Source organism: Aphelocoma coerulescens, chromosome 4 (genome assembly GCF_041296385.1).
Source record: "Aphelocoma coerulescens isolate FSJ_1873_10779 chromosome 4, UR_Acoe_1.0, whole genome shotgun sequence".
NCBI classification, from domain to species: Eukaryota; Metazoa; Chordata; class Aves; order Passeriformes; family Corvidae; genus Aphelocoma; species Aphelocoma coerulescens.
The window spans coordinates 22,198,925-22,213,806 of NC_091017.1; the positions used below are offsets into that span (position 1 = coordinate 22,198,925).

Sequence of the window (14,882 nt, forward strand, 5' to 3'; positions counted from 1 at the left end):
GGTGCTTACTGCACAGTTAAAATTTGCATTTACAGAGCAGTGGGTTTCTTGACGTTTCAAAATAGCGTTTAGTTATATTTCACACTGGCAATTGTGTGAAGAGTTTTCTTCTGGGAAGTTAGATCAGAACAGATCATTCACTGTGTTTGTTCATGTCCCAACTAACTGTGCAGTAGTAGCTCCCTGCCTGCACAGTCTGTGGGGGAGAAGATACTTAAGTCCTGGAAGAACTGGCTGGCTTTGGCTCACAGATTAATTTAGCCTTGCTTATACAAGTGGTGTGAGATAAAGGTTAAATTTGTGCACCTGAGGCACAGATTTAAATGAGAAGCAGCTGAAGAAAAACATGTTTCTCTTGGAAAGTATTTAAATTATCATAAGAATTGAAATTTGAATTCATTTTATACTATAAAGCATTAATCAGCTTTATTTATAAATAAATTCAAATTAGACTGCAGAAGTGATCATCCTGCTCAAAATAGAAAATAGAAAATAAAGTTATCAATGCTATTTTAATATTCATGCTTTTTTGCATTTTTACATTTTTTTACTTGCATAATTTTTCCTTGTATTTTTCCATTGCTGTTGATTTCATGAATTGAACTTTATTATTCACTATTTCAGGGCCCATTTATACATGACACTCCATGCAGGCAGTACCCTTCATCTGCTTGAAATGGCTTGTGAAACAGGAACATCAGTAACTTTAATTTGTGACTTTTGGGTATAAGTCACTGCTGCATGAATCTGTTGAAGGCCCGTGCTCATCTTTTTGAAGATTTGGAATTCTGTGATATCCTGTGTTCGGGGGTAGAAACAAACCCTTTAGAGGTCATCTAGTCCAATCTCCTGCAGTGAGTTGAAGGGACCTCTTCCACTAGATCAGGTTGCTCAGAGCCCCATCCAACCTGACCTTGAATGTTTCCAGGGATGGGGCACCACCTCCTCTGTGCAGCCTGTTCCAGTGGTTCACCACCTGCACAGTAAGAAACTTCTTCTTTATATCTAAGCTAAATCAACTCTCTTTTAGTTTAAAACTATTACCCTTGGTCCTATTGCAACAGCCCCTGCTTAAGTTTGTCACCATTTTTCTTACAGGCCCCCTTCAAGTACTGAAAGGCCACAGTAAGGTCTCCCTGGAGCCTTTTCTAGGCTAAACAAACTTCTCTCAACCTTTCTGTTTTCTATCATTTGATCCCTCAGCCTGTATTGCCATCAGGGGTTGTCCCAGTCCAGGTGCAGCATCTGGCACTTGGCCTTCCTGAACAGCATGAGGTTCCCATGGGCCCACTTCTCGAGCTTGTTCAGGTCCCTTTGGATGGCATTCCATCCTTCCAGCATGTCAATCACACCTTGCAACTTGGAGCCTAGTGGCATTTAAAAAATACTTACTAGTGACTTTTTGAAAACAAACTACTTCTGTTTTAGGAAACTTTGGGTAAACAGATGGAAATGATAGTATTAATTGTTTTTTATTTTGTGTGATTTTGTAGAAACCCTCTGAAAAATATATACCTGCAAGTAGCTTCCTTGAACATAGCATTTTTACTTCAGTTCAGGTATCTGCCTAAAACCTTTTTAAAGCATTCAGCAAGAGTCCTATGAGAATTTTCATTTTTCCTTCAGGAAAACAGTACTTGAATGATGAGGATTTTCTGTTGGATTTTTGCTTGCATCTAATAAAAAGCTACAACATGTCTTTATTTTTTTCACTGCATACTAACTATGACACACTCTAATTTGCAGAAAACAAGCAAATGAAAAGTGATGTAAAAGTCATTTGTATTCCCTGTTATCTTGTTTTTAAGAGCCATAAGTAAAGGTTGCAAATTTCTCCTTTTTAAAAGATGTGTATTAATGGGGTTTTGTTTAATGTAAGGTTTTCCAGAGCTCCTGGTACTGAACTCTGTACTGCCCTCTCTGCTTAGGACAAGGATTAAAACTGCTTCTGGGCAGCTGCCCATTGCTCTTTAATACAGAAACCATTTAGATTTTATACTACTGAAGAGTAATCAGAACTGAGTGAAAGAAATGGAGGCATTAGACTAGAAAAGATTGAAACCCGGCAGGAGAATTTTCATCTGATCATATGTGGGCAGCTTCCAGACCCTTTGCAATATCCCAGTGTTACAATATGAGTACTGTATGTTAAAAAAAAATACTGAGAAATTTTTGAAGGCCATTGCCATGTGCTCTGGTTGACTTAGGGCAAAAAAGGTCTGTGGCCATTAACTGAAAGCTACAATAAAATAGATAGGCATGGGCGATATTGATTTTAGTATTTCCTCAATATTGATTTCTTCTGTTGAAAATGCAGTGTTCCACAAGTATGTTTGTGCATCGTTGGTATATGTCCTAAAAGTTTCTTATATTTTATCTGTTTGTTTCCTGTATTCCAGTGGAAAAGCCATTTGCCTCTATTCTCAGAGCAACCTCCTTTTCAAGATTCTCCTTTGTATGCAATATCTGATGCAGACATAGTAAAGTAAATTGCCCCAGCTTTAAGAGGCATGAAAAAGCAGACTCGTGAAATTTTTGTATTGAATTTATCATTCCTGAAATGTTGAAAACAGCAGTAGGGTAAGAACTAGAGTTTGACAGGAATAATTGTGAGCCAGGCTTTTCAGGCCAGCTGTGCTGGTGGACATCATTTAAACCCAGGATATTTCTGCTGCCTATGGTCTCTCAGAGGATTGTTTTATAAGCTTTTGGATGTCAGTTTCTTTCGGAGTCATTGAGGGTTTTAGGAACAGGGACCAGCTTTTGCCTATAAGTGGGATGGCAGTAGTGACAACCACAGGGCCTCCGTGCAGCAGCCAGGAGGTGTTAGCACCTGCCATCACCTCTGTGGTGCCGAGAAGGGAAAGATGAAACAACTCTGCCAAGGAAAGCTTCTGTTTTTACCATAACTGAGCCTAGAGAGATTCTTGTAAGCATTGGCAGCTGCTGAGAGCTAAAATCATAGTGGTGGATGCGAGGGGAAAAGGAGCAGATAAAAGTAACTCGCTGGAGCCATGCAGAGAGGTTGCCATCAGATAAGCCAGAGTGCCAACTGCTCCATGGCATAATGGGAGTATGGATAAACTCCTAGCCTGTAGCATGAGACTAGGAGTTCGTTAACAATGTCTCCTCATTTCCTTTGACTCTTGCTGATTTGTTTTTGTAGTTTTACCAAAGCTGTTTCAAGGAATACTGATTTATCACATGGTGACTGAGCCAACCTTGCCTTGTGAAATTACAAAACCAGAAAAAAAGAATAAAATATATAAATACAGTAGTGGAGATGCCTGTAACAATACCTCCAAAGAAAAAAAAAGACAGTATTATTATTTTTAAATTGTTTTTCATTTGAAAGGCTCTTTATATTTTATTGTAGTTAAATGAATGTGAAAGGTGTGTTCAATTTTTCTCTCTGGTTTCCCTATTAATGTTGAAGGGGAGGAAGAAATTACGCTCATTTGTATTCCTGGACATAATATAAATGAAAAATGAGTATTTTATTGCTAATGGCTTTATAAAATGCTATTCAGATATTTCAGCAAATTTAGTATACAATTCTATTGCAAAACATAAAAATTAAAAAAAAATTGGTCAGCTGAGGGCTCTAAAAATAACAATAATACAATGCCTAAGTACTAGTACAGCAGCTTTTAACTCCTCTATTGCTTTGCAAATGGTAGCAGTTTTTTAAACAGTGTAGCTTGGCCTTCCCAGACTTCACAGAGCTTGAGGCTGAGAAGTTGTGTCAAAATTAAGGATCAGTGTAGGAAAACCCTACAAAATTTTCACACATTCATTATTTGACCAGCTTTACTGTGTACATATCTTTTCACTAGCAAACTAATTGTATGGCAGCTACATCACAGCAGCTACAGAAAGATTCCTTCAGTCAATTTTGTGTGTGTTTTTGTATCTAAGTATATAGATACACTATATGTATCCTATATATACTTTAGATATATTAGATATATTTTAATATACATATTAGCCTCTATACAGACTGAATGGGATGGATCTTGGCCAGAGGAAGGGAGAAGGAGAGAGAAGGTGGGAATACTTTCAGGTTCAGATGGATGGCACAACAGGGCTAGTGCTGGTGATGGAATGGGTGCAGGAGTGGGAGAAATCGGAATAGGAGATTACTTTGCAAGTAAACTGAGAGATGAGAAAGAGCAGTCTTGAAGACAGTCTTGGGAGTGTTGGTGGATGAGAGGCTGGACATGACCCAGCAGTACACAGTCACAGCCCAGAAAGACAAACACAACCTGGGCTGCATCCAAAGCAGTTTGGGCAGCAGGGTGAGGGAAGGATTCTGCCCCTCTGCTCTGCTCTGGTGAGACCCCACCTGCAGTGCTGCAGCCAGCCTGGGGTCCCAGCACAGGAAGATCTTGATTTTCACTGGTGGGAAGAGAATTAAGGATTAAACTAGAAAAGGAGGGTAGAACAAGGAGAGCTGGGAGGACTGTGGAGAGCTCACTGCAGTTGGGGTAGTTTCTATTGAACCCTCTGACAGGGTGGGAGTTGAAGTTCCTGTTGTGCCTTACCCTTAATCCTTCCCTTAAGAATGAAAGCTGATGCACAAAGGTGAAAACTCAGTGTTCTGGTTTAGCCAAATTTAGAAATATATCCTCTGAGAGAAGGCACAACCACCCCTCCCCCACCAGGTTCAGGAAAAAATAAATTTTCCTCGAAGGAAAGTGAAGGAGATAAAACTATTTATTTAACAAACACATGGGAAAGGAAAATAATGCTAAATAATAAAATCTCTCACCATGGAGAAAAAAAACCTGGGGAAGTGTTAAGAGTCCTCCTTTTGGTCTCCTCGGCGCTGGGGCTTGGCCCAGGGCCAGGCCCTCTGTGCCCGGTGGAAAGTCCTCCTGATGTGCTCTGAGGTTGAAAGCAGTCCAGTAGAAAAGGGAGAAAATCCAAAATTCCAGGGAAGGAAAAGCAAAGTTCAACTCTCAGTCTCTCTCCAGAGAAAAGGAAACTGAAAAAACTGGCCCAAAAGCTGACTGGGAAGCAGCAAGCCGGGTGCTTCCTCGCTCCCCTGCCGCGGCTGGGGAAAAACCCTGCTATTGCTGTGTGACCTTGAACAAGCTGCAAACTGCTTTGAAAAAGTTTTGCTCAGTTTTTCCTTCCCCCTCTCAGGCTCAGTTTAGAGGCATAAAAAGGCACAAAGTTAATTTCTGGGCATCGAGCAGCGACATGGGATACACATCATAAAGTCACCCCAGGACACTCAGCATACCATGTATTTACAAAATCAAGAAATTTTTGTCCTGCCTTGACTAACTCCACATTGGAATCTGCTTCTTAAACTAAGAAGTGGGCTTAGCATTCTAGAAACTGTGGTAATCAGAATCTCTACATTTCAGAAGGTGAAATATTGCCATATATATATATATACGCCACAGAGATGCAACTTTCAAAAGTCGTTAAAGAACATCACTATTGAAACCACTGTGAAGCAAGTAACATAGCAAAACTTTCTAATTTTTTAGCTTTTACTTCTGTCAACATTATACAGAGGAAGTGCTGCAGCCAGGAAAAATGTATTTCAAATTGTAAAATGTCACTTGTTTCTTCTCTTGTAGTGTGAAAAAAACGCCCAGCCTGTCTTCCTTGATTTAGTAGCAGATACATACAGATGTTTAAAATGTTTCCTTTAAGCTGTTATTGGGTAATTCAAGACAGTTTTGAGAATGAAGCCACTGCATCTAAATAAGTTAAAATACCCTGTCAGGAGTGGTTCCATACTGAAATTGTAAAAACCCTTCTGAGAACTGATGAAGAAGTGAGAGTAATTGCAATCACAACATTTAGGAAGTGCAAAATAGCTTGTTAAAACCTCAGTGAAATGGATAGCAATTGAAGGCATCTAAATCTTTTTTGTGAATCACAGAAAAATAAAACATAGCCTTAGATTAAAACACTGTTGTGAAACTCTGGCAAAGTTGTCCATGATGCTTACAAAGTAAAATAAACCTAGGAAACAACTGGACAATTTAGCAGCAAATTATTAATGAAAGCCAGGTTGGCTTCATCATGTTCAGATTTAAAAAATAAGTTTTGTCAATATTATGAAACATTGTCCTCATTTAGGTGAAAGCACTGTAAGTCAGGGAAACTGTAGTCAGCTGACCACAATATTGGAGGAGATACTACCTATATCCCTATGTACTTATGGGCAAAGGGACAGTAAAGCATGTGTATGTTTTGGATATGAGTTTAGTGTATTCTAAAATGTGTACCTTAAAGAAAGATATTCATTAATAGCAAGTATAAATAGATTTTTATCTTGAAGGAATCGTGGTTTTTGTAGACTAAAAAAAGACATTACACTGTCTGTAAGGAGATCACAAACATCTTCCAGAGCTTCATGGAGAACAGTGAATTGTGAGTATAGGAACTGTTGTGCTGAAACTGGCACCTAAATCCATGTCTGGCTTCAATGGTGGCCGTCTGTGGAAGGACTTAGAGGAGGAAGTCCTTAGGAGCTTAGTCCAGAGGAACTTAGAAAACAACGTGGTTTGGGGAGCATTTTTTTCCTAACTCATCAAGATAGTTACTTCCCCCTATCCAACAGCATATAAATGTATATTCTGTATATATTTTTGTCCTCTGTAATGTAATTGTAGGTGTGTTTATTGTTGGTATCTGATCCTTTTAAATTTCACCTTGTATCTTGGTTACAGTATGTTATGCTATGTGATGATGTGTAACGTGCATGTGTGTGTAAGGGAGGGAGAGGAGTCAGTTCTGTTATCTGATATGACCCTTCTCAGTTTGATTGATTGATTGCTTAGATCTATTCTAAGTGTTTTATTTGGGGGTGCAGAAAAACTGTGGATCTCTATGCAGGGCAGATGCAGAAGTTTGAGAGAGCCCAGAGGTTCTCTGCTGATAGATTCTTCTTTGAGTGGATGCAGGCATTGTCTTCCAGACTCAGATTATGACTGTGCTGTGGAGTATCAGGTAGTTACTGTGAGTGCTGTAATGCAGGCTTTGGAGAAAGAAAGCATCCTTGTGACTAGAGTTAAAAAAACCACCAAACCTACTGTGCAAGACAAGCTTCATATTTGCTACAAAGCTGAAAGCAGTTTGAGGAAAAAAAAGTGTGCATTTGAACCTGAAAGATCTCCTGCAAGGAAAGAAAAGCAATTGAAATAGGCAGCCTGCAGATTAAAATCCCGGGAGAGCACTTGGTTCTCTCAATTGCCTGCTGAAAGAGCAGAAAAAGCTGATTTTATATGATATTATTAGGGAGGAATATACAATAACAAAATGTCAAGGCTGGATAGTACAGTCAATGAAGTATGAAAGAAACAATAGAAACTGAAGAGGGAGTAGAGTTTAGCTGAAGGAAATCAGTTCTCCACTGTGTTGTCAACAAAGCATTTGCATCTGTGAAAGCAACCCCCTGATTTTCACTAGGATAAAAATGTGACTGGAGTTGCATTTAATATCATCTATCATGGTAGCAGTCCCAGCTGAGAGAGTGACAGTCATTGATGATCCCTCAGGTCTCCTCTCAAAGACATGGTAACCCCAAAGTCATTGTCCAAATCAGTTCTGAAATTCGATTCTGCTTGCAGTAGAAGTGAGGGGGATTTTTAGACATTAACTTGAGGTGAATTTGATGTTGGGAAGGTAAAAATGGTTTTCTCCTACATATTAATGGACCCTTCATGTAACCTCTCCGTGGCAGGAAGTTGCCTGACAAGGAAGCTTGTGTCTCTGTTTATTATGAGTTTTGTGGAGGAAAGCAGGGAGAAAAGACAGACTGGGAGGATGAGCAAGATAAACTCCAGGTGAAAATAAAGAGCAGAAAGGAAGATATATTTGCTGTTAATAAATGAGTTAGTTATGTAATGATATATATGTCATTGTCTATTATAAGAAATGTGGTATTTCTATGCTTATAAAGACTCTTTTTTCCCCCTATGTATGTGCTCAGTTGTAAGCCAGCAACCTCCAGTTCTTAATAGTTCAGCTTTCTACTTTGTTTACAAATTTCTAAATGTTTATTAAGGTGTTATCCTTGTCCTAGCTAACGAATTATTTTTATGGTAAGGAATTTCATATTGCCAGTTTAGCAACTGAAAAACAGATTTATGCCTTGTGCTTTGGTGTTCTTCCACTTTTGCATTTACTATAAGGAGAGGAGAGATAGCTAACTTGGAAAATCTAAATATTTGAGGAAATTAAGTTTATATTAAATATAAAGCAGCATGAAAATATAGTCTGAGTCTAAACTATTTCAAACACAGTAGCACTTCAACAAACAGTGAAGTGGCTATGTACACTTTATTTTACTTGCTGGTTATGGACTTTACAATTGATTTAGCCTAATTAGAAGGTTAAAAGAGCATCTTGCCAGTTATTTTCCAAATGGAAACAAGTAACAGTCAACAAAATATTCTTCATACTACTTCTTGGAGGAAAAAAAAATATTGTACAAAGTATTATATTTAAGAGACATCCTGAAAACTCAAGAGTCTTCTAAAATAAACAGTACTGGACATACAAATGCTGCTAAGTGACAGATCAGCGTCCTACCTTCTATGAGATGAAATTTCCCACTGGCATTTCCCAGCTTCCCTGGGTGATTAGCTTTGCTTAGATTGTAAGAGGAATCAGGACTAATCTGTATGCCTGTATACTAATTGCTGATTGAGAATCCATGGGTAGTTGAACCACTGAAAACTTATTTGGCTTTCTGTACCTCACGTAGCATGAAAAGAGGTAGCAAGACACAGTAGCAGCTGTAATTTATGCTTCACTCCTGCAATGGGAGCTACAATAACTCTGGTCAAATGCAAGACCCATGCAGCCTTCTGAGCTATGTGAGCAGCAAGCTCCAGGCAAATACTGGAAAATAATACTTAAATGTCTCAGCTGTTAATTGCATGCATTAGTAATTAGTGAGAATATTTAACTGTATCTCCTAAGGAAGGGAACGTGGCATGGATTTATAAATAACCACCTGAATTGTATTCATAAATATCAGAAAACACATTTTAAGGAGGTCCTCACTCCATTCTTAGTGAGAGAGATTGGAGATGTTGGGGAAAGTTACTCAAACAAGGTGGGAAGTAAAAGCTTATATTGTGTGTCTACTATTTTTTATCTAAACTAATTTTCGTTTCTCTGGCCTCAACTGTTTCTCAAAAATTTATTTGCAGGAAGTATATGTATGAGCAAAACCTCTTCATGAGATTAAATAATACAGAAATTACAGAAATCAGAGCACTCAAAGTGTGTAGGAGAGCATTGCACACCCTGGATGAATAACTGAGTTTCTGATTCTCTCTTTGTTTTCACCTCCCTTCATAGCTTTGAGCAAATCACTTTCCCTTCTTTTTCACTTCCATGGATAAAATGGGATAATGATATTTAAGTACAATATTTCATAAAGATGCTGTGCAGACCCATTAATAAATCCATTTGCAGGTCTTTTGATGTACCCTCAGTATATCAAAATGTCACTACTGAGCTTGCTGACTGTACTTATTTAATTTCCTAGTTCTACTCAACTTCTAGATTATAAAATGATATTTTCTGACATAACTTATGATTCAACTAAAACCATCACTCTGAAAGTCAGTTCAACACTCATCCACTACCCCTTAGAAAAAGCTATAAAGTACACAGATTGTCTTTTCTTCAGTTATTATAAAGATTTATTGAATCTCGAGCTCTAACATCCACTGCAGATTTTCTCTGTCAGTATTAACTTCTTAGATCAATAAATTGCAATACTGATCTCCTGAGAAGTCATTGTCTGCCAGCTACCATTGCAGTGTTTACCCCTGTTGAAAAGCAGTTGTAGCAAATTAAATTGGCTTCTGTCAGTGAGAGGTCCTTATTTTATGGCACAATTAATGAAGGTTGATAGATAGGCCACTTCCTAAACAACATCAGATTAAAGGCAAGGGTTTGTAGCAAGAAAAATCTGAATTTATGAGGTGAATCTGCTTTCATTTAAAGAGCAGTTGCTGAAGACTGGAAGATGACTTTTGAACAGGAAGAGTTCTTTTCAAAGGAGCATGTTTTTAACAGTGTGCACATACCTGCTCTTCTGCGTTGCTGGAGAACCTCTGACTACGTTCTCTAATCTGCTGTTACACACTTTATGTTGTTAGGTAGGTTTGTGAAACATTCTGCTTTGAGGAAGGTAGAGACAAGTGGAATAAAACAAAACCAAGCCTGTAACTACTTTAAAACAGCTCCAGAAACAGCTGCTTTCACTTTCATCTAGCTCAAATGATGGGAATTTTTCCTCAAATGGGATCCTGACCTTGGATCTCCAAAATGGACATCGAAATGGGAGAAGTTTTTTCTCTTAAACTTGTTTTCTTCCTTTGCCTCATTATCAGGATCCTTATCACAGTTTTAACATTGGACTCCAAGGATAAATGGTTAGCATAGCCTATCAGTGACTCCAAGGTACCTGTTCAATTGCACAGTAAGGATGATGTATATTGAGACTGATTCTAGAAATTAGAATAAGACTTGAGCATTAATCTTTGTAATCATGAAAGAATTACTGATAAAATTCTAATAATGTCAGTTTTCCAGATATTAGCAGCCTGTTGCAAACTCAAAAATGGCCTAAAAGCACTGAGAGAAATGCTCTCAGGGGTTTTTAGGCATGGGCAAGATGGTGTTTTTCTAAACTGTTGTTCTGAGAAGTACTTGAATTGCTTGGTATTCAGATATTTTGAAAATATAGTTTAGGTGATTAAAGCTGTGCAAATTTTCTGCCCTCTGGTAAACTCAGAGGTTTCCAGTGACACATGGAAAAGGCTCAGTCAACAAAACCCAGCTGTGCATTTTGTGCATAAAAAATACATATTTAAATGATAGTTGCACAGCACAGTACTGCAAAATTAGATGTCCTGATTTTGCCTAATACTTACAATTAAGATACAAATTATGTTTATTTAGCATTCAATGACTTACAAGATATAATTGTAGCCTAATGGTATAGCATCTTCTGGTTAATTTATAACTAAAACCTATCAAGTTTATGCTGGACTTAAAGTGAGTGGCTGCTTTTATGAGAACACAATTGGTTTAGACAACATCAAATAAAAAGTCTTTGTTGAGTAAATTCCTCACAGTGATTTTTTTTAATATGTTTGGGTAGCTTTAGACTGCAAAGTGTGATTATGATAAACACACCACGGAGAGTAAATTTAAGTGGGGACTGTGATGTTGTTTGAAATTCGTAGTATATCACTTCAGGAGGGCAAGCTATCAGCATCCTTCATAGCAGTGATGACTTTGTAAGGGTTTGGGTTTTTTAATAGCTCAAGAAACAACCCTCTTAGTACTGTCTCACTCAATTCTCCACTATAATAAACTGTGTTAGTGCCACTGGGCTAAATTAATTTACACAGGCACAGATACTGCTCTGCTTTCCTTAGAGAGGAAAATTACTGCGGGTGTTGGAGGGGCCACTGAGAGTATGTGTATGTGGAAAGCTCTAGCAGGACACAGGCTCTTCTGCCAGTGCTCCTGTCTGGCCAGACTCAAACTGTTTTCAGTCCAGAAGCCATGTAGTCACGGTGCCCCTCCTAATACACCTCCTTCTCAACAGCCTTTTTGGTTCAGGCATGGTGCCACACCAGTGTGACATCAGACCTGAGCTGGCCCCTGTCCAGCCATCGTCGAAGAGCAGATGTTTTTCTGAGGCCATCCTGTGGATACGGCCTGAGACATTCTGTGACAGCAACAGTGTCATCCTCAGGGCTGTTAAAGCTTCCTTAGATTCCAGCTATCCCTGAAAAACTTGCAGCTCTTGCTTTGCAGATTTTTGTAGTGATGCTGTTTCAATGCTTAAAGATGGGACTGCCCCCCTGCACACTTCTAATAACAAATTAGGGCATTTGATTTGGTTTGGAAAGAGCTGCTTGATTCCCCTCCCTCCCCCCCTAAGTTTTTTTCTATTCTATGTAAATTAAAAGAATTAAAAGGCAAATTGTCTTCAGCTGAGCTGCTGGCTTTTGAGGGAAAACATTCCCACAGAGGTGTCCAGTTTTGTCTGTACTCCATGCTTAATGTAGAACAGCTAAATTTCACTTCATTTTTTAAATATTATTAGCCAGTTTTCTTCATGATCAGGTGCAGGAGTTAAAATTTTTGATGTTTCTGAATACAGTGGATTCTCCAAAGATACTGGCTTTCTGACATGCTGTAATCTTGCTTTATTCCTCAACATCATCTCTGTGTTCCGTGGGTTATAAGTTACCTGTCTCTCTCTTAGGATATAATTACCATGGTCCCCTTCTTTCTCATTTACATGTGTATCCCTTTTATTTAGCAAGCAAATATCTTTTCTTTCAGCTGTGCTGTAGCTGATACGTATCTAATTAAACTCAAATTTTCTCAGTAGGTGTTGACTTTGAAGTCTCTGTGCCCTGTTTTAGATTTGATGCAGGGATTCTTCATTTCTGTTTTTTTGGTGGTCATGGTGGATTTTTTTAAGTCAGGGACTTATTTCCCCAGAAGTAGCATTATTCTAGTTTTCTCCAGAACAATTGTGGTATTGTTTATATATGTTTCTAAATTCCAGATTTTGTTCTTCTCTTATTATTACCATTTTGTGTTGTTAAGTGTCACACTCTTGTTTTAGTATCTGTCACATCTGTAAAAATAATGTCCATGCTAACCAACAGGTTACTGAAATATTATCTGAAGAGGGTGGGGTTCTAGGTCAATCTTTCAAGCATTTTGACTTGACAGGTCCATTGAAGTATACAGAATTATTTTCATTAATAACTTTGGTCTTCACTGTTTCTTTTCATGGATTAGTGCTTATTTGTAAGGTGTTATTGACTCATGTGAACATGATATTTTTAAGCTTTGAACCAAATACTTTCCTGCAATATATTGCTTTCCTGTTAATTTTTCTTTCTAAATATACTATTGGGCCATCCCAAGACTAATTTCAAAATTTATATCATAGTTCTTTTTGAAATGAATAAATTTTTCTGTATGAACAAATATGAACAGTATGTTTGTGTACTCGTGCATGCAGTTCAGTCTTTGAATGGGGAGTTCATTCAAAATAAAGAAAATTAAGAGTACTTACCCATTAGTGAAATACTTGAACTAATTACAAGCAAATAAAGTACAGGTTATCAGTCTAATTCTGTTAGATTTTCAGTGTTGTTTTCAAGCTCTTTCATTTCCCACCCCCTACCCCCAAAACTGTAAAAAGTGGTCCATGGAACTTGATTGGAAATGCAAACTCCTGTGTGCTTTTCTTTCAGAGCACGGACATGAGTCCAGCTAGTAGCACAACCTCCCTCCCTGTTAGCCCCCTTCCTGAGGAGCCGTTATTTTTCAAGGTACAGTTAATTAATTTAATCATAAATATTGTCTGTTAATCTTGGCTTGTCATGTTATCTGGTGTACTGTGAAGTGCTGTTATTTCTTCTTCCTTTTCTTCAAATTACTGTGATGTTCTGTGTACTTACCATGCAGTTTGCAAGAAATACCTAGAATACAATGTTGGTTTTGAGAGGGATATTTTTCCAGCAGGCTACTGCTGGAAACTGTTATTTTAAGACTCTGTTTTTATCCATCATCCCATTTGGATATGTGCATTTGTGTAGAAGTGTGTATCATCAACAGATATCTCTTTATTTTGTATTTCAAGTGTATCTTTTAATGAAACAATGATTAGCTTCTCCAAGGATACAGGAGACAGTAAAGGTCTGTCAAAGAACAGTTTTGGCTTAAGTCCAGTGTAAGCCACAGGCCTGGCATTTTAGTTAATAATAAATGTTGGGACAGCATCCACAACTTCATGAGGTTTAAGCTGTGAGGAGTGAGTTGCTGTATGCCACTTTTCTGGCTGACTCCATGGTATCCATCCCTGGGACTCAGAATAGCCTTAGGCAGAGCCTAACTTTTTGAAGGGGTCTCCTGAGGCCACCCAGGTACTCAGAGGAGTGCTGCATCATCTAGCAAAGAGGTCACCTTGCCAGTTGTTCGCTTAGGTAAGGAAGAGGGAACTTGGGTTTTCAGCACCATTGACTCAACTGTGTGTCACTATAGGGACTAAATTACACTCACAGGAATAGCCCTTTTAAAATTTCCCTTTTCCAAGTAAGTTTCCACCTTCTGTGTGCATACAATCAGTTGACTGGGTTGTGTTTTAGTCACTTTGTGATAATGCTAGATTAAAGCTGAGTAACTGGAATTAAGGAAGTTTGATGACGTAAAGTTTGTGTCTCTCCTGCACGTTCTTCCAGCACAGAAAATAACAGTGTCCTTCAAACCTGGACAAGCCCAGAAAATAAACTCCTTTTTTTTTTTTTTTCTCCCCCATATCTTCTGTGTCTATGCAACAGTTGTACAACCAGCCAGCTGATTCCTGCTATTAGAAGGGTTGAGGATTGTGCTTGATCAGTTGTTTCATCAGTGGAGGTACAGATGGGATGTCAGTGGTCAGCTATTCACTGATTCTCATTCCTGTTTTGGGATTTAACACTTTTAAGACCCATCCCTCAGTCAGATTTGGCTGAAATTGAGCAATGTTGTGCCAAGATACCAGGGTACATGTCTTTATTTCCTTGAAACACCACTTAAAGTGCACATTGAAGTCTACTCAACATTCTAAGTCAGATTCCGTAGTTAACTCTCCCCGTGCCTGGAAAACCACTAAGATGCAACATACAAAGAGATGGACTGCTCAGCTCAGATAAAGGTGTCAGAGGTAAGGAAATCTAACTTGAAAGAGCATGATAAATTCTCATGCTGAGATAATCAAGCATTGCTCTGGTTGCATCAGGGACGTTGACAAGTACACTGTAATGCCTTTATTTTTGAAGGAAATGGTGTTCGTATAACCCAAAATGAGTTTTAAA

At 38.3% G+C, this 14,882-nt stretch overlaps 1 protein-coding gene across 19 annotated transcripts in view; it reads left to right on the plus strand.

Moving 5' to 3' along the window:
* CCSER1 (coiled-coil serine rich protein 1) overlaps window positions 1-14,882 on the plus strand; it is a 666,540-nt gene that overhangs the window by 334,569 nt on the left and 317,089 nt on the right. For 18 of the 19 annotated variants that reach the window (XM_069013059.1, XM_069013052.1, XM_069013053.1 and 15 more), the window contains one exon: window positions 13,281-13,358. The exons of the other annotated variant lie outside the window; for it this stretch is intronic. In XM_069013059.1, the coding sequence (XP_068869160.1) occupies window positions 13,281-13,358 (78 nt within the window). The remainder of the gene's footprint in view (window positions 1-13,280; window positions 13,359-14,882) is intronic. 19 annotated transcript variants of the gene reach the window in all.